Source organism: Misgurnus anguillicaudatus, chromosome 19 (assembly GCF_027580225.2).
Source record: "Misgurnus anguillicaudatus chromosome 19, ASM2758022v2, whole genome shotgun sequence".
NCBI classification, from domain to species: domain Eukaryota; kingdom Metazoa; phylum Chordata; class Actinopteri; order Cypriniformes; family Cobitidae; genus Misgurnus; species Misgurnus anguillicaudatus.
In genome coordinates, this window is record NC_073355.2 from 42,089,332 (window position 1) to 42,108,031 (window position 18,700).

The 18,700-nt window shown below is 41.4% G+C and overlaps 1 protein-coding gene and 1 long non-coding RNA gene across 2 annotated transcripts in view; both read left to right on the forward strand.

Annotated features, from left to right (window-relative positions):
• The first annotated feature begins 662 nt into the window (after window positions 1-662).
• LOC141351159 (uncharacterized) overlaps window positions 663-18,700 on the forward strand; it is a 346,935-nt gene continuing 328,897 nt past the window's right edge. Inside the window, exon 1 of the long non-coding RNA XR_012359386.1 lies at window positions 663-887. This is a non-coding gene — a long non-coding RNA (uncharacterized lncRNA). The remainder of the gene's footprint in view (window positions 888-18,700) is intronic.
• On the forward strand, window positions 8,583-9,733 carry LOC129429219 (nuclear apoptosis-inducing factor 1-like). Its single transcript, XM_073857911.1, has 2 exons — window positions 8,583-9,255; window positions 9,459-9,733. Exons 1-2 carry the CDS (start codon window positions 8,850-8,852, stop codon window positions 9,731-9,733), a joined length of 681 nt encoding a protein of 226 aa, XP_073714012.1. The 5' UTR covers window positions 8,583-8,849.

Consider the following 18,700-nt stretch of genomic DNA (forward strand, 5'->3'; position numbering starts at 1 on the left):
TCTCTCTCTCTCTCTCTCTCTCTCTCTCTCTCTCTCTCTCTCTCTCTCTCTCTCTCTCTCTCTCTCTCTCTCTCTCACACACACACACACACACACACACACACACACACACACACACACACACACAGGTTTCATGTTTTGTGGGGACATTCCATAGATGTAATGGTTTTTATACTGTATAAACGGTATATTCTATTACTTTCCCCGAACCCTAACCCCAACCATCACAGAAAACTTTTTGCTACTTCAGATTTTCAATAAACATCATCCTGTTTGATTTTTAAGCTTGTTTCCTCAACGGGGACCTCAAAATACTGGTATTCCTATCTTTGTGGGGACAATTGGTCCTCACAACATGATAATAACCAGAACACACGCACGCGCATGCGCGCACACAAACACACACACACACACACATGCGCGCGCGCAGCATCAATTTTGTCAAGAATTGTACACAGAGAGAATCCAAATGCAGACACAGATATGAAAACGATAATAATTTATTGAATACAAAAACAGAAAACAAAACCCACGAGGGGGCAAACAAAACAGGGCAAACACTTAACTACACAGAACTACACTAAACATAACATATTAACAAAACACTAAACTTAAACTAGAACACACTGGAAACAATGACTGGCAAGAACAACAAAGTCAGGGCCGTGCACAGGGTGGTGGCCCGGTGGCTAGAGCAACTGCCCTTCTGCCCTAATCGGCTGAGGTGCCCCTCTCGCCAACCCCAGTCAAAGTGTTCTGTAACCGCTCGTCTAAAGATCCATTGTTTCTGGTAATCCACTTCGTGATTTCCCGCCCGCTCCGCAGAATCTCTCACATTCTGTGTCCACTCTTTGAAGGGCGAAGACGACAGTTTGTTGTATTAACAGGTAGATTCATTACATTACCTCAGTTGTTGAGCTGCAGAGGTCGTGTTCTATATTTATTTTTGCTTGCTTGTGTTCTCGTGATCACTACTTAATTTTCTCGTTATCTTTTAGCTTTAATCACATCACAAGAATACAACTCCCGTTATGTCGAGATCACGAGAAAACAAGCTGCTCTTCTCCCGTGATCTCGACATAACAAAAGTTGTATTCTTGTTATGTTATTAAAGCTTACGTGTACTCAATAGAACATAATTTTTAGACAGCAAAAGCATATTTAGCAAATTAGCATGGATGAACAAATGAGATTTTACTTCAGGGATTCGCTCAAGATTAAACAGATTTGCCAATAATTGACCATTTGATAGCACGGTGAATTTAGGGACCGTCTTTAAAGTACTCCTTATACGTTTCTACTTTAAACAGCATTAAAATGGAATAACTTAAAGTCAACAAACAGTCACAAAACCAACTGTAAAGTGTTTGTGGTTGTCAACTAGAATGCACACTTTTTTAGATGTTTTATATTTATTCAAAGAAACTGTTAAATACTATTGAAGATAGAAATGTGTACAGTGTACTTTAGAGATGGTCCCTAAATTCACGAACATCAAACTTTATTTATTTATTAAGTCTATCGACAATCAGCTACGCGTGGTAACGGCGAAGACTCCATATGCATCAGCAGTCCACTTAAAAATAAATGAAATATTATGGACAGGAAATTACATTATGGCATTTGGATTATTAAGTCTGGATAGCGAGAAAACAACTTTTGTTATGTTGAGATCACGAGAAAACAAGCGAGCAAAAATAAAAATATGGATGACTTCTCTCAGCTTCCGTATGTTTTTGTATTTCTGTGGATGATTTGCTCTCTGTCTTCTTAAAGTGCTAACAACTTAGCAAACATTTTTAGAATTACAGTGATTGTCTAATGAGTAATGTACACGATGAGATCTAATATAAATTCCAACAGGAGTTGGAAGGGAGGCTGCAAAAGCTGTTCAAAATTGCAAACATGGATTCAAAGCTTCAGCATGTAAATCATATAGAATATTAAGAAGTTTTTTCACACTCTAAATCTTGTTATAAAGTCTATTTTCCATTATAATCACTTATATTATTTGATACTAATCTATAACACATCATATTGTTAAAGCCATATAAATTGTGCCCCCTTTTTGGTTTGGGCCACTGCCCCTCAAAATGTCTGTGCACGGCCCTGAACAAAGTAATACAGACGAACCTGTACTGAACAACACACACAAGGACTCTTAAATAAGGACAAAATAAATTATACACCTGGAAATCATTACAAGTAAGGGATCGGGGAAAAAGTGACGAGACCCGGGAAATGCGTGGTCAGAATAAACCAATACAAAAGCCACACATCTCCCACATGAAACACTGTACTGTCAGAACCCTGCCATGCTGAACTAGATCTAAATACAAAACAGGAATTTATACTTAAAGGTATAGCGGAAGATTTTCCAGAATTTTTGAAAAGAACCGCCCCTCCACTTTTAAAAAAAATGCATGTGTGCAACACTCTACCTGCTCCAGAGATGGAACACCTATTAAACGCGTGCAAGAGAGAGAGAGAGAGAGAGAGAGAGAGAGAGAGAGAGAGAGAGAGAGAGAGAGAGAGAGAGAGAGACAAGGACAGAGAGAGAGAGAGACTAGTTCTTCTGTGTCTGCGCGGTTCGTGACTTGTGCCAGGGCTAGCATCGCTAATCATAGTTTACATCTTTTACTAGCAGTGATTTTAAATGGATTCCTCCAAATAGCATGCAAAACTTTACCTGTCGAGTAGAAACTTTGCGTGGCAAGCCCAACCTGTTTGTGCTTTTAGCGCATGCCAGAGTGTGAAATAGTCTCCTAAAAACACTCTGGTCTTGTTTCTTTCTTCAGAGGCCTTTGTCTTCTTGTCATACAATTCGTAGACATTTTTTCTCTTGTGACCCTCAGACATTTTGAAAAACACAGTGATAATGTGAGCTTCAATGAATGGCTGAAACCGTAGCCCACCACACATATACACCTGAAAGTGCACATGTGCAGAAAGTGAACCTAGGGACGAGCACGCACGACGGCCTTATGTCAACATATCATCAGAATGATTGAAAACTGGGATGACCAATAGTCTAGATCATCCAGCCAAAAAAAAAATCTTCTGCTATACCTTTAAGTGCAGGATGCATATTACATGGACAGAACACAACGCTGGGTTAAAATTTACCCAATGTTGGGTTGTTTTAACCCAACTGCTGGGTTATTATACCCCATGGTTGCATAGTAGCAACCCAACCTTGGGCCATTTTTAACCCAGCATGGGGTAACTTTTAACCCAGCAGTGTATTCTGTCCCATATTAACCCATTATGGGTGTTACAGCCACTGCCATAACATAAAGAGGGATGACACGAAGGCTCATTTAAATTAGGGGAATTTATTAAAATAATATCAAAAATAATAACAATGTAGGAGAAATTAGTCAGGAACAAAAATTGGGGAACCACACAAGAGCAAATCCGTGTCCGGACGGCCGCTCAACCTCCGCCGCTGGAATGCGAGATCTGAGGTCGCTATATAGCACTTCTGATGGCCCACAGGTGTACACAATCTGGTTAAACAGAAACAAAAAAACACGTTCCTGCCCCCTAGAGGGCAGACAACTACATGCATACACATTACATGTAACACCTTCATCCCCAAAAGTTACCCATCACCAAGAAAATGCTTCTGCATCTAAACCAAGTTTCCAACAAGAAAAAAAAAAACACCTTACCCACAGGTCTATCCCATCCGGGACAGTGCATCAGCCACCACGTTGTCTCGGCCTCTGACATGTTTAATGTCGAGGTCATATGGCTGCAGATATAAACTCCAGCGCATAAGACGCTGATTAAAATTGCGCATAGTATTCCAAAAGGTAAGTGGATTATGATCACAATACACGACGATTGATTGGCAGCTGGACAAATACACCTCAAAGTGTTGAATCGCTAACACCAACGCCAAAGCCTCCTTTTCAATAGTAGAATACTTCCGCTGCGCAAAGTTAAACTTTTTGGAGAAGTAACAGACTGGGTGTTCCACGTCGTCAGCACCCCTCTGCTGGAGGACAGCTCCCGAACCGACATCGCTAGCATCCACCACGACGCTGAACTTACGTGAATGGTCAGGTGCTGCCAACACTGGAGATGAAATCAACAAAGATTTAACATTTTCAAATGCACTCTGGCATGCCTCAGACCACTCAAACCGAACTTTAGGACTCAGCAAATCAGTTAGCGAAGAAACCACAGTTGCAAAATTTCTGCAAAACGATCGGTAATAACCGACCATTCCCAGGAAGCGTCTCAATTGCTTACGGTCTGTCGGAGGTGGAAAATCACAAATAGCCGCAACCTTTGCTATCACCGGGCGTACTTGACCCCTGCCAATCACTTTTGTCTTGGAATGTCTTTAAACAGCACTGAGAACGTATTCACTAATTCCATGACATCAGCTTTTTCAGCTGGAGACAAATGCGGTAACTGACTAGATAATGTTAAGAGCATCTCTGAATTTTTCAATCTACCCTCAACTATACACCTAGAAGGTCCTTCGTCTGCTTCATCCACCTGTTCAGATGCAAAGAGCCCAACCACAGAAATTTTAGACTCTGAAACACCAGGTAAATCACTTTTTGGAGTTTCAACGTTATCATTCCTGTCATGATAGGCCTTAATCATATTAACATGACAGACTCTCGATTTTTGTCGACGATCCGGAGTAAGGATGACATAATCTCGATCTGATAACTTCTTTTTAATAACATAAGGGCCAGTATAACGAGCTTGCAGTGACCCACCGGGCACCGGTAAAAACACCAAAACTTTGTCACCTGCACTGAAACTCCGCTCTCTGGCTTTCTTGTCAAACCAGGTTTTCATCTTCTCCTGCGCCTTCTCAATGTTTTGCTTGGCTAATTCACGAACCCGTTGTAAACGTGTATAGAATTGTGAAACATACTCTGGAAGCGTGCTGCTTTTTGAATCGGAGAGCCATTTCTCTTTTAACAGGATGAGGTACTCCACACACAACAATGGCCGCAGGGGGTGCGGGTGTGGTAACAGCTCTCCTACTATATGCTCTGATTGTTGTTTTTTTACCATCTAAAGCTGATTCAGGCCTTAAATATGCTGACAATAGGCAACATTTATTTTTCTTCAATGAAAATATGGGTGTATTTTACAAACAATCGATCAATGATCCTAAGCCAAGTATTGGATATGGGAAACACCTTCTGGCCATGACTTTCGTTTATCCTTCTCTATACAAACAAATACGGAAAAAAACCAATTCAACTTTACGCTTACAATGGACTAATGCATTGACCATCGCAATTTGTCTGATATTGTCTGGAGACATACATCCATGCCCAGGGCCATCCTGCGTGACAGCCGGTGAGATGCCTGATGGGGAGCGCGCTTCTACAGTCCTTCAGGTATGTACATTGAATGATGCATCTCAATTTAGTACTGCACATTATAACCTTTCCTGTCTGTCGGCTTCGTTTGATGATGGCGTGGATGGGACACTGGGAGACCGCGCTAGTGCTGTGTCGGGGATGGTGGATAGGAATGCGCACGTTTCCCGTGTCAGTGTGGGTGGAGTGTGGTGTGTCCATGGGCGATCGCGGGGGACGAGTCTGGGGAGCGATGGGACGTCGGGTGGATCCGGTGCTTCGTCTGGGCATGGGGTGCATGTTGCGTTGGCTGGACCCCGGAGATCTATGACAACCCTAGCAGCGGGCGCTTCACGCAGCCCTGTTGTGATGCAGAATGTAAACAGGAAGCAGCTTAATCCAGGGATCGTGAAGAATAGGAAATGGGTGGTGTTTCAGACTGTCAATCATTTGTGGACACTGTGGGACCCCAATGCTAAACTGAAGGGCCTTCTAGGTGGTCATTTAAACATTAGAAGCATACTGTCTTAAAGTGAACAAATACAGCATCTGTTAATGGATTCAAACCTGGATTTTTTGAGCTTATCTGAAACCTCGCTCAATCAAAATGCTCCTTTAGCAGCCCTGAATATTCCTGGTTATACCATATACAGGAAAGACAGGGAGGAATCAAAGAAGGGAGGAGGAGTGATGGTTTATATAAAAAGTACACTACAGTGCTTTAAAATCCAGTGGTCAAACTGTAATTTATTAGAATGTTTAGGTCTCAATGTTAGTCTCTCACCACAAATGTTCTTTGTCCTTGTTATAATTTACAGGCCTCCCTCTGCGGATAAAAGCTTTTATGAAAATTTTAAGAAGCTGTTAAAAGATAGCAACCTTGATAAAGAAATTATTATTATGGGTGATTTTAACATTAAATGGGAAGACGGACCCTCTAGAAAAAGGCTCAAAAAATCACTGATAAGTTTGATCTAACACAAGTTGTTTGTGGGTCGACACAAATAACAAACTCTTCCAAGACACAAATTGATCTTATATTTACCAATAGACCTGAAAGAATTGTAAAATAATTTAATATGTTAACAGGCTTATTGGACCACAATTTAACTCTTATAACTAGAAAGCTTACCAAAAAACGTTTTCATCCTTGTGTTAGAGAAAATAAATAAATTACTACAATTCCTAAAAGTAACTATCAAAATTTTATATCTGCAGCTAATCAAATTCAATGGAATGACATTTTATCTTTCGTTGATTATGAAAAAGACATGAGAAAACACTTGAGAGAACTATTACAGAATTCACACATAAAATGAAGCTCAAACATTACAAAAATACTGTACCCTGGATAAATTCAGACATTATAAAACTCATGAAAGAACGAGACCAAGCTTTAAAAATAGCAAATAAAAATAAATCAACTCATGACAGAGGACGTTTTACCATGTTAAGGAATAAAGTTGTTAGATCATTAAGAAAAGCAAAGCCAGACTTCTTTCTTACTTTAATTGAAAAATCAAATGGAAATGACAGGGGATCGCCCAAAAGAACATAACACTTTAGAAATTAAAATAAATGAACAACTAACAAACAATATTGCGGTTGTAGCAGAGGCTTTTAATCACTACTTTATTGATTCTGTGGCTAATATAGCAAGCTGTTTTACACCTAAGAACACATATGCTCCTGCAATAGACAGAAGTCAATCCGTTCTTAGTTTAATAAAAATTACAGAATCCGAGGTATTACAGACCATTAAATCACTTAGACTGTCTAGCTGCAAAGATATTTTTGGCATGGATACAGTAATGCTCAAGGAGCTTAGTACAACAGTTACACACCCCATTACCAAAATTATCAATTTCACAAAATATGTTCCCAAGTATGTGGAAATCAGCTGTTGTTGTTCCCATTTTCAAAGGTGGAGACCCTCATTCCATGTTGAACTACAGATCCATCAGTATATTGCCTACTTAATCTAAGATTGCAGAGAAACTGATAGCAAAACAAATTATTAACCATCTAAATACCACACCCCATGCTCTCAACACTATGCAATTTGGCTTTAGAGCCAATTATTTCACCGAAACTGCTACTTTGTTTCTTTACTGAAAATATCAGATCATTGTTAGATCAAGGTGGGATGGTTGGAGCAGTGTTCCTGAATCTCAAAAAGGCTTTCGACACTGTTAATCATAAAGTCTTGCTGACAAAATTGTGCCGTTTTAATTTTTCTTCAGATGCTATTAAATGGATTGGGTCTTACCTCACTGAACGTTCCCAGTCCAGTCATTTAAATCAGAGGCCCTCAGTCTATCTAGCGGTGTTCCTTAAGGATCAATTTTAGGACCTTTGTTGTTCTCACTCTATATAGATGACCTACCATCTGTTTGTCAAGATGTTTTTGTGCAGATGTATGCTGATGACACTGTAGTGTATGTTCATGGTAGCAGTATCTCTCAGGTAGCTGAGAAAATCACCAATTCTATGGTTAATATTACAGATTGGTTGAAACAGTCTTGCCTGCAATTGAATACATCAAAAACAGTAGCAATGTTTTTCACCAAGTCTAAGAATAATTTTAGTGTTGAGCCTGATGTTTTTGTGTCAGGGGAAAAGTTACAGATTGTGTCAGAGTACAAATATTTGGGGGTTTTAATTGATTCAAAGCTGTCTTTTAAATCACATGTAAAAAAGGTTTGTCATATGATAAAATTCAACCTCAGTAATTTTAGATATATTCGCCATCAAATGTCCACACAGGCAGCAAAAATGTACATGCACTCCATGATTCTTTCTCACATCTTTTACTGTTTCCCCATTTGGTCACTAGCTAGTGTTACAGTTCTGAAACCACTGCAATCACTTTACAAACGAACTATAAAAATTCTGGATAAGAAACCAAATATTTTTCATTATTGTCCAATACTAGAAAAATATAGACTACTCAGTTGGGAAAACATGGTAAAATTTTAAAATCTATGTCTGGCTTATAAAATTATTCATGGTTTATCTTCCCCTCCCCTCCATCAGTTTATCAACATCCGAACAGCTGATTATAATAGAACCAGAGGTGCAGTGAGGGGGGATTGTATCATTCCCCTTAGGAAAAGTGTTTTTGGTCAAACAGCTTTTTCTTTTCGAGCTGCTACTGAATGGAACCTTACTCCTATACACATCAGAAACATGAACACGTACACAACATTTAAGATCCAGTTAAAGAACTGGTTACTTAATAACCAGGGGCCTCATGTACAAAGGCTTGCGTTGAATTCATACTAAAACATTGCGTAGGGGAAAAGCTGTTAATGTGCGTATGCACCAAAAAATACAGATGTATGAATCTTTGCGTACGTAGGATTCCACGTACATTCTCTTTGTACATCCCAATTAACGCAAAATTGAGCACACATGCACGAGCACATCACCACACCTTTTCTCCTCCCTCAATTAAATTAATATAAATATGGTAATTAGTCCAATTCGGCAAAATAAACCAGCAAGAACATGGCTAAAGCAAGCAAGAAGCGAAATTTCACTGAAAATGAATTAGAGGTGCTATTATCAGAGGTAGAAACCAGAAAAAATGTTTTATTTGGATCTTTGTCCTCTAGCATAAATAACAAAAGAAAGAAAAAAGAGTGGGACAGTGTGTCTGATGCCGTCAACGCGGTGGGATCTGAGAGTGGCACCGTTAATGAATTGAAAAAGAAATGGTCTGACATAAAGGTGGAAGTTAAACGGAGAACTGCTGCGCACCGACAAAGTGTGGGCAGAACAGGCGGTGGTACAGGGGCCGATGAACTTACACCCTTTGATCAAAGAGTTGCCTCTATTGTAGGAGACACGTTAATCTCCGGAATCGTATCCGCTTATGTGGGAGACTCCGATACTTTACAGGACTGCCAGGAAGGTGAGTAATTTAAAAGATATTTCCTTAACTTTGAGACGTATAGTCTACCAACCACCATTTTATTTTAAAATGCATGCAATGTAGCAAAAAGTACACCAGAGATTTTACGTATCCACTGCTTTTATTGCAATTGCGTGTATACCCATTAATTATGAACATAGTCAAATTACTGTTAACATGTGCCTGTGTTTATTTGGACTTAGGAACCACAGGAACAACAGCAGGAACATCCACTGGCACGCACTCAGAGTCCGCACCACCCGAGCAGCCAGAGCCCATTCAGCCCAGCGTCTCCGGTGTCTCTAATGCTCCCCCCAGTGCTGAAGCCCGTCCATCTGGCCGTGTCTTGACGAATGCTGTTCTGGAGTCACAACAGCAAATTGTTAGGGCCATTGGGGAAATTAACAGTCACCTGAAAAATGTCAGTGACGCACTCACAGAAATAAGCAATTCATTAAAGGAATTGGTCAAAAAATAAACTTTGTGTCTGAGTACCATTTTATATTGTCGCAATTACACGTTGACGGGCCTGAATGGCTTGTTGATTGTGCTGCACATATACTGGTCCTGGGTCAGGGTCATCTGGCAGTGCCCTTACCTCACCAAGGGGTATGCCATGCAAGTGCGCGACATTGTGCAGTACTCCACAGGCCAGTATGATGCGGCAAACCTTGTCAGGGCGGTATAACAGCATCCCCCCGGTCCGGTCAAGGCAGCGCCATCGACATTTCAGCTGCCCAATCGCCCGCTCCACAACTGACCGAGTGCGAGAATGGGCATCATTGTATCTGCGCTCTCGATCAGTTTGTGGGTTGGTGAGGGGGGTTAACAGCCACGTCTTTAGTGGATAACCACTGTCGCCTGAGGGGCAGTTGAATAATTACACAAAAAAGATTAAACTTTTAGATAGAACCATACATGTAAACTCATAACTTACCAAGTAGCCACCCATCGCGCACCCTGCCAGCTTGGAGTCTCATCCCAACCATGCTGTTTGTAAGGATATATGAATCATGGGTTGCCCCAGGCCACCTTGCCACAATATTTGTTAGGCGCATTTGTGCATCACATATAATCTGCACATTTATTGAATGAAAATGTTTCCGATTCACATATGCAAATTCTTCTTCAGATGGCGCCTTTATAGCAATATGTGTGCAGTCGATCGCTCCGATTACATTAGAAAAACCGGCTATCGCTGCAAATTGCGCTTTAATGTTTGGCTGGTCACCTGCATCATATGGGAATGTTATATACCTGGTAGACAAGCGGATGATCCCGTCCCATACAGCTGGCATTGCACGGCTCAAACACGACTGGCTTATTCCCGAGCGGTCTGCCAGTTCTCTTTGGAAAGAAACAGTTGCCAGGAAACCAAGTGTTGTAAGCACCTGTAAAGGAACGGGTAATGCGTGGCTGCTCGCTGTCTCTCTTTCCAAATTCGGACCCAACTCAGCGCAGAGCTCCAAGAGTATAGCCCTTGGAAATCTGAAACGGCTGATAAGCCAATCATCATCGCGGGCCAGAAAATCATTGTGGTCCCTAAAAACTCGTTCTCTCCGGATTTGCCCATTGAAAATGTCCTCTAATAAAGCCAACGCTGCCATTGCTAGACGGGTTGTATCATTTTGCACATGCTTTTTATATGTTCTTACTTAATTGCATAATTAATAGAATATTTTAATAAGACTCTTGTGACAATAATATGCAAATTAATTTATCAATTACAATTTATAAGCAATATCTGACAGCTGGTGGTGCGATAGAACAATTCTGTTTGCCACTTCACTTTATGGCCTCTATGAGTCGCCAACGGGCAAAAAACACGACAAATGTACGTACGCCAGGCATGAAGTTTACGTGGAGGAACGCACATTCTTACGTTTATTTCACTGTTAGTACATCTGACCATGAACGTGAAAGCTGACGTACGCCGCGTTTTTTTGCGTACGCAGTGTTGATACATGAGGCCCCAGAGCTGTCAACATTAGCTTACTTCACTTTATGACCTTTTCTTGTTGCCCCCTGATGGTTTCTTGCTTGTGTGTGTATATGTTCATGTATTTGGCTAATGTTTGTTTGATTGTTGATTGTGTTTTTAATGAACATTCTTAGTTTAACAGTATTTTTAGTAAATATACTGAAGTTGTTTTATTGTTTTATTGTTATTTAAATATGTACTTTTATCATTTTTTTTGTTTGTTTTTAGGGTGACTATTACCATCTGTCTAGGGACTACAGGTGAAAAATAGCCATTTGGCTAACCCTGGCATATTGGCTTAAATGTCTATTAATATGCACTGTCCCTGTAATAAATAAATAAATAAATAAAACACAGTTAAAGGACCACGCGGGTTGTGTCCAAAAACCAATTCTGCGGGGCTAAACCCCAGTGATTCTTGTACGACTTCGCGCGAAGCAAAAAGCAACCAAGGAATTCCTTCCTCCCAATCCCTCTTGAGCTCAAAACAGTAAGATCGCAGCATAGACTTTAACGTCTGGTGAAATCTCTCCAGTGCACCCTGACTCTCAGGATGATAGGCAGTGGAGAGATTATGTCACGACTGGGATGCAGGAGTGAGGAAGTTAGGACGCAAGTGCAGAGTTCACAATGAAATAAATAACATTTATTAACAGAACAAGAAACAAAACACGAGAATATAACAACGGGCAGGTAACACAGGATCATCCAATACAAGAAACAGGACCAGAAATGAAAGTAGCGACAATCATCCGGCACGTGCACATACAACAGCCAGGGGTCTATATACAAACAGACTAACGATACACAGTTGTGATGAGGCAGGTAATTAATTAACAAGAGTCCAGGGGACGACAATCGGAACAGACACAAAACATGACACGGATCACCGTGACATAACCCCTCCCTCTACGAGTGGCTACCAGACACTCACATAAACACAAAACAAAAACAAAGTCTGGTAGCGAGAGTCCAAGGGAGGGGTGGAGGGCTTGGGGACCCTGGCGAAGCAGGCAGCCGCCGGGATGAGACCAACAGAACGGTTGGCCGGACTGCGCCAAGAGAACCGGAGCGATCGCTCCGAGAACCGAGGCAGACGAATTACCCCCCTCCTGGGAATCGTCGACGATCAGATGCCCCCGGAAATCTTCTCCCATCCCCTCGCGGAAACGGAGACCCTCGCTCGGTAGCCACCCCGGGGAAATGATCGGGCGTGGTCCGTTCCGGATCCCCCTGCGAGCAGGATGGTGGTCCTCCGAGGGACCGTCGACGACGACTCAACCGTTGGGGGACCGCCTGGGCCGATCCTCTTCCCGCAGGAGCGAGCGATCGCTCACGGTGGTCCCCAAGAGACATCGGGGCTGATGGGGAATGAACCCCGATGTCACTACTCCCCCTCGACGAAACTCCTGGGGAGCCGCCCTCCGTGAACTCGCTGCGTCCAATAATGGCCGGATGATTCTGTCACGACTGGGATGCAGGAGTGAGGAAGTTAGGACGCAAGTGCAGAGTTCACAATGAAATAAATAACATTTATTAACAGAACAAGAAACAAAACACGAGAATATAACAACGGGCAGGTAACACAGGAACATCCAATACAAGAAACAGGAACAGACATGAAAGTAGCGACAATCATCCGGCAAGTGCACATACAACAGGCAGGGGTATATATACAAACAGACTAACGATACACAGGTGTGATGAGGCAGGTAATTAATTAACAAGAGTCCAGGTGACGACAATCGGAACAGACACAAAACATGACACGGATCACCGTGACAGATTATGCTTGATACCAAGCCGTTTAAGCACTTGTGAAAACGTACGGGACGTAAAGTTCGTTCCCTGATCACTTTGTATTAGTTTCGGTAAACCAAAAACTGAAAAAAACTTAATGAGTGCCTTAGTGATGGCTCTCGTAGTGATGGAGCGCAAAGGGACTGCTTCAGGAAAACGCGTAGGCGCACACATAACAGTTAACAGGTATTTATACCCCAACTTTGAACGTGGAAAAGGACCAACGCAGTCAATTATTACATGCTCAAAAGGCTCCGAAACCATAGGAATTGGAAAAAGCGGTGCAGGCGGAATAATTTGATTAGGCTTTCCCACCATTTGGCAAACATGACAAGTCCGACAAAAATGTGAAACGTCTTTTTTAAGACCGGGCCAATAAAAATTTCTCAAAATCCGGTCATACGTTTTCAGGACACCTAGATGGCCAGCCAGACCGTTATGTGCAACCTTTAAAATCATGTCACGATAACCTACTGGAACTACAATTTGAGTGACTGTATTCCAGTCATCAGGAGATTTAGGACACACCCATTTTCTCAACAAGATCTCATTCTTGAGAAAATATGCTTGGGGCGCACTCATGTGCTCCTGCTCCGGTTGAACTAATTCAAACAACGGGGCAAGAGTTAAATCTGATTTCTGCGCCACTATTAATTTATCGGGACACAGGGATAAATCAACACGATCTTCACCAGCAGTCTTTTCAGCACTCGCAGGATTCAAACTCGTTTTTTCCTGCAAAGAAACGGATAGCAGCTTAGTTAGATCAGGATTTGCAAAAAACGTGTCAGATAAATCCACTTCTGCTGACGCGGAACAATCAACAGACTTTGCCATAGAACGAGTAACTGCACACGCAGTGAAAACATCAGGATACTTAAGCGCACAATCATCAGTGCTAGCAACAAGCGGTACAGAGACGACTTCGGGTGGTACACTAACACAGCTCCACACACTACTTCCAGCTTAATCATTCCCTAATATGAATGTTACATCGGGAACTGGAAGAGATGAGCGAACACCCACTACCACATCACCCGTCACCAGTTCAGACTGCAAATGAATTTTATGTAACGGAACCTCCATTACTCCCATTTCAATACCCCGCACTAAAGCAGCACTACCCGTGGCAGTCTCTTCAGACAACGGCAGCACGTCATTCAGGATAAATGAAAGACTGGCACCCGTATCCCGAAGAATACGAACGGACACAGGCTTAGCCAAGCTGGGAATTAACACTGTCCCATTATGCAGAAAAGGTCCATAACCAGTTTTATTAAGACGAGCATTGCAATCAGACTCGGACGTTATGTAGGCATTTTTCGGAGAGGAATCAACTGAGATCAAGCCAACAGATTCAGTAAGCCTATTTGATTTCTTTTTAAGAACTGGGCAGTTTGCAATTAAATGACCAGCGGTCTTACAATAAAAACAAACCCTATCACCAGTCACAACTGGAGGCTTACTATTGAAAGATTTACGAGGCGACATAACGGGTGGATCAAGAGGAGCTTTATCTCGCGGTTTCTCCTTGAATGTGACTTTGTGTGTTAAAACAAAGTCATCGGCCAAAGTAGCGGCCTTATAAAGCGTATCTGCTTTTTGCTCATTTATATAAGTAGCGAGAGCTGAAGGTACACAACTTTTAAATTCTTCCATAAGAATTAATTGTCTAACCTGCTCTCTACTCTCGGCTTTCTGAGATGCACACCACCGATCAAACAAGATTTCCTTTTCACGCGCAAACTCAACATAGGTCTGATTTGTAAGTTTCGCGTAATGTCTAAAACGCTGTCTATATGCCTCCGGAACTAACTCGTAGGCTTTTAATATAGCAGCTTTAACGATCTTATAGTCAGTAGAATCTTCCATAGACAGTGAAGCATATACCTCCTGCGCCTTACCGGTGATTGCGCATTGCAAGAGCAATGACCAGACATTTTCAGGCCACTTTAAGGAAGCTGCAACCCTCTCAAAATGACAGAAGTATTTTTCAACATCCTTTTCGCAAAACGGAGGAACCATCCTCCTGTTTCGACCGACATCAAAATCATCAGAGGCACCGCGAGCTGCCTTAGAATTAAGCTCCAATTCCATCCGTTTAATAGCAAGCTGATGGTCAAGTTCACGCTTTCGCAGCTCTAATCTGGTGTTTTCTAAGGCTAATTCCTTTTCCTTAATTGCTAGCTCTCTTAATCGAATATTATTCTCAGTTGCAGAAGGCTCACTCACTTCCTCCGCAACACTAGCATTTACCAACGACATTTGTAAAATGCCCAAATCAACCAAACCTGCCCGAAGAAACCTCTGCAAATTTTCTTTCAAAGTTTTATATCTAGGAGCAACCTCAATTTTATAAAACTCCGCAATTTGCAATAACTGCTCTTTTGTACAAGATAACAGCAGTTCATCAGATGGAGACTCCCGAAATACATCGACTACGGAAGGCATTCCCAACACTCTTACTCACAAAAACTAAATAATGGCTTCAAAATTAAACCATTAAATTGTTTACACAAACCCCTAAAGTTTTCCTGACTAACTAAACGAACAAACTATATTTGGTCGCTACACGAAATTCACAAATTGTGAGAATTACGAACGAAATTTCCGTGTGAAATAACCATAAGCGATCCCCAACACAAACGTATTTACCCTATTTACATTAAGCTAAATTCCCTAGTCTTCAGTGGCGTTAGGGGCTCGAGGCGGCTTTAAACGCTGAAATCATGAACACCTGTGCACTGATCCCATTAACAAGATCAGCTGCAGGTGAACTGAAGCGTGCCCCCACTCTGAATAACCACTAAAAATAACAAAGGCAAAATAACAAAGTGGCAGGTCCAAAACCTACCCGACGACTAAAATAATAGGGTAAATACTTACATGGGATCTCAGTAGTCATTCACAACCAGAAAACAAAAATCCGAACCATTAACAAAGACACGGCTACACTTTTCCTCCCACACTGAACAATTGAAGAATATAGGTTGGACGAGCCCCCATTTATGTTACAGCCACTGCCATAACATAAAGAGGGATGACACGAAGGCTCATTTAAATTAGGGGAATTTATTAAAATAATATCAAAAATAATAACAATGTAGGAGAAATTAGTCAGGAACAAAAATTGGGGAACCACACAAGAGCAAATCCGTGTCCGGACGGCCGCTCAACCTCCGTCGCTGGAATGCGAGATCTGAGGTCGCTATATAGCACTTCTGATGGCCCACAGGTGTACACAATCTGGTTAAACAGAAACAAAAAAACACGTTCATGCCCCCTAGAGGGCAGACAACTACATGCATACACATTACATGTAACAATGGGTCAAAAAAAACCCAGCCATTTTAGAGTGTACATGTGTAATGTGCTCATGTTTTTTAGAGTTGGTAAGCAGTCTGGCTGCCTCATTCTTTGCCATCTACCAAAACTGATTTAGGCAAACCCAGGTAGAGTGAGTTAAAGTAGTCCAACTTTGTGTACCAAATCTTTGGTAATATAAATGCAATTTGAAAGCATTTTATCTTTATTGACATCCTGTAGCTCCACTAGTAGAGCAGCATGATGTGATCAAAGCTATGGGTTTGATAACATACGGACTGATATAAATGTACTGTACGTCATTTTGGATAAAATCATCTGCCAAATGCATCAATTTAAAATGTTATTATAATTCAATTGGTCTTATAAAGGAAGGGCCTCCAGTACTTTGACCTGACATCAAAGGAACGTAAATGAATCTTAAAATGGTTGATTGGGAGGCAGAAATGATGATCGGTTTGTGCGAGAAACCAAACAGTATTTATATAATTTTTTTACCTCTAATACAAAACTATTCCCAAAGCAATATGCCCGTTTACATCACCATCTTATTTTTGTAATGTTTAATGGTGCTTCAAAGTTGTTACAACAGTACAAAAAATAACAAGCTTTCTTCCGAACAGGTACTCCTTATATTTAAACCTGATTTACTTTTATACTGAAAAACTGAGATGGCAAACTTCAGGATGCGTTACAGCACTAAATAACTTGTAGATCGATCATTAATATGACAAATAAAATTAGAAATACAACTTGTAATTTCCATCCTCAAAACAGGACATAAGTGAGGTAAGGGATAACCAAATTACAAGGTACAATGTTTGTCAGCTCCATCAGTTGCGTGCTGAAAATGTTGTCATAGTTTGGAATGCAAATGTAGTCAAGGCTTTGAGAAGATCACTTACTTTCATCCTACCTTACTGTACTTTTGCTGCTACTCTCATCTACTGAGCAAACAAATTCATGCAAAAATATGAGTCAGACAATTATTCGTTTTAAGGGTTTCTTATTTCTTTACACTTAGAAACTTCTAGAATTAAATACACGTAAAGAGGTTTTTCTTATACCCTACATGGGATTCAATCAGTAACCAGTGGAGAGAGATGAAGAGCGGCATTACATAAGCCCTTTTGGGCTTCTGGAAGATGAGATGAGCTGCTGCGTTCTGAACCAGTTGGAATGGTTGAATAGACTGTGCAGGAAGGCCAGCAAGGAGAACATTGCAGTAGTCCAGCCTAGAGATTACCAGGGCCTGGATCAGATGTTGTGCAGCATGGAAGGGGTGTTTCTCCTGATATTGTATAATGCAAATCGACATGATCGTTCTTTCTTTGCAATGTAATCAGAGACTTCACTGAGGTATCTGGCAGATTTGGAAGGAGTAATTGTTGTTTTGCCCAGTTAAATTGATAGGACATGCTGAATCTATAGGGTTGTGCCGGGAATACAAGCAGCCCCATCTTCGCTAGGTTCAGCTGGAGGTGGTGTTTTTTCATCCAAGCCATAATGTCTGCTAAGCAGGCTGTAATGTGTGCTACTATGGTGGGATCATCTGGGTGAAATGAGAAGATTCGGGTGTCATCAGCATAGCAGTGGTAGGAGAAGTCATGTGCCTGTATGATAGGTCCTAAGGATGTTGTGTATATGGAGAAAAGCAGTGGACCCAGCACCGATCCATGAGGGACCCCAGTGACCATCTGGTGGGCTGTGGACAATGTGCCCCTCTACGACACTCTGAAGGATTTATTGCAGAGTTAAGATTTAAACCATTGGAGTGGAGTATCTGTGATCCCTAGGGACGATTGGGTGGCTAGTAGGATCTGATGGTTGACTGTGTCAAAGGCTGCCAACACCTCAGGATTCCACCTTAGATGTGCTTCCGTGACCGACAGTAGTGCTGTTTTGGTGGAGTGGTTGCATTTGAAGCCTGACCGTTTGTCATCTAGTAGGTTGTTCAATGATAGAAAGGAAGAAACCTAATTGAAAACTGTGACTACTGGGAACCAGAGTCAGGACGCGAGAGCAGAATTCACAATAAATATTAAACATTTATTAACAGAACGAGAAACAAAACACGAGAATAAAACAACGGGCAGGTAAGTAACACAGGAACATCCAATACAAGAAACAGGAACAGACATGAAAGTAGCGACAATGATCCAGCAGGGAGTGTGACACAGACAGGGGTATAAATACAAAGACTAAATGACATACAGGTGTGATGAGGCAAGTAATTAATCAATGAATGTCCAGGTGACAACAATCAGAACAGAAACAAGACATGACACGGATTAACCGTGACAAAAACAGCTCTTTTAAGTGTTTTGGCAATGAACGGAA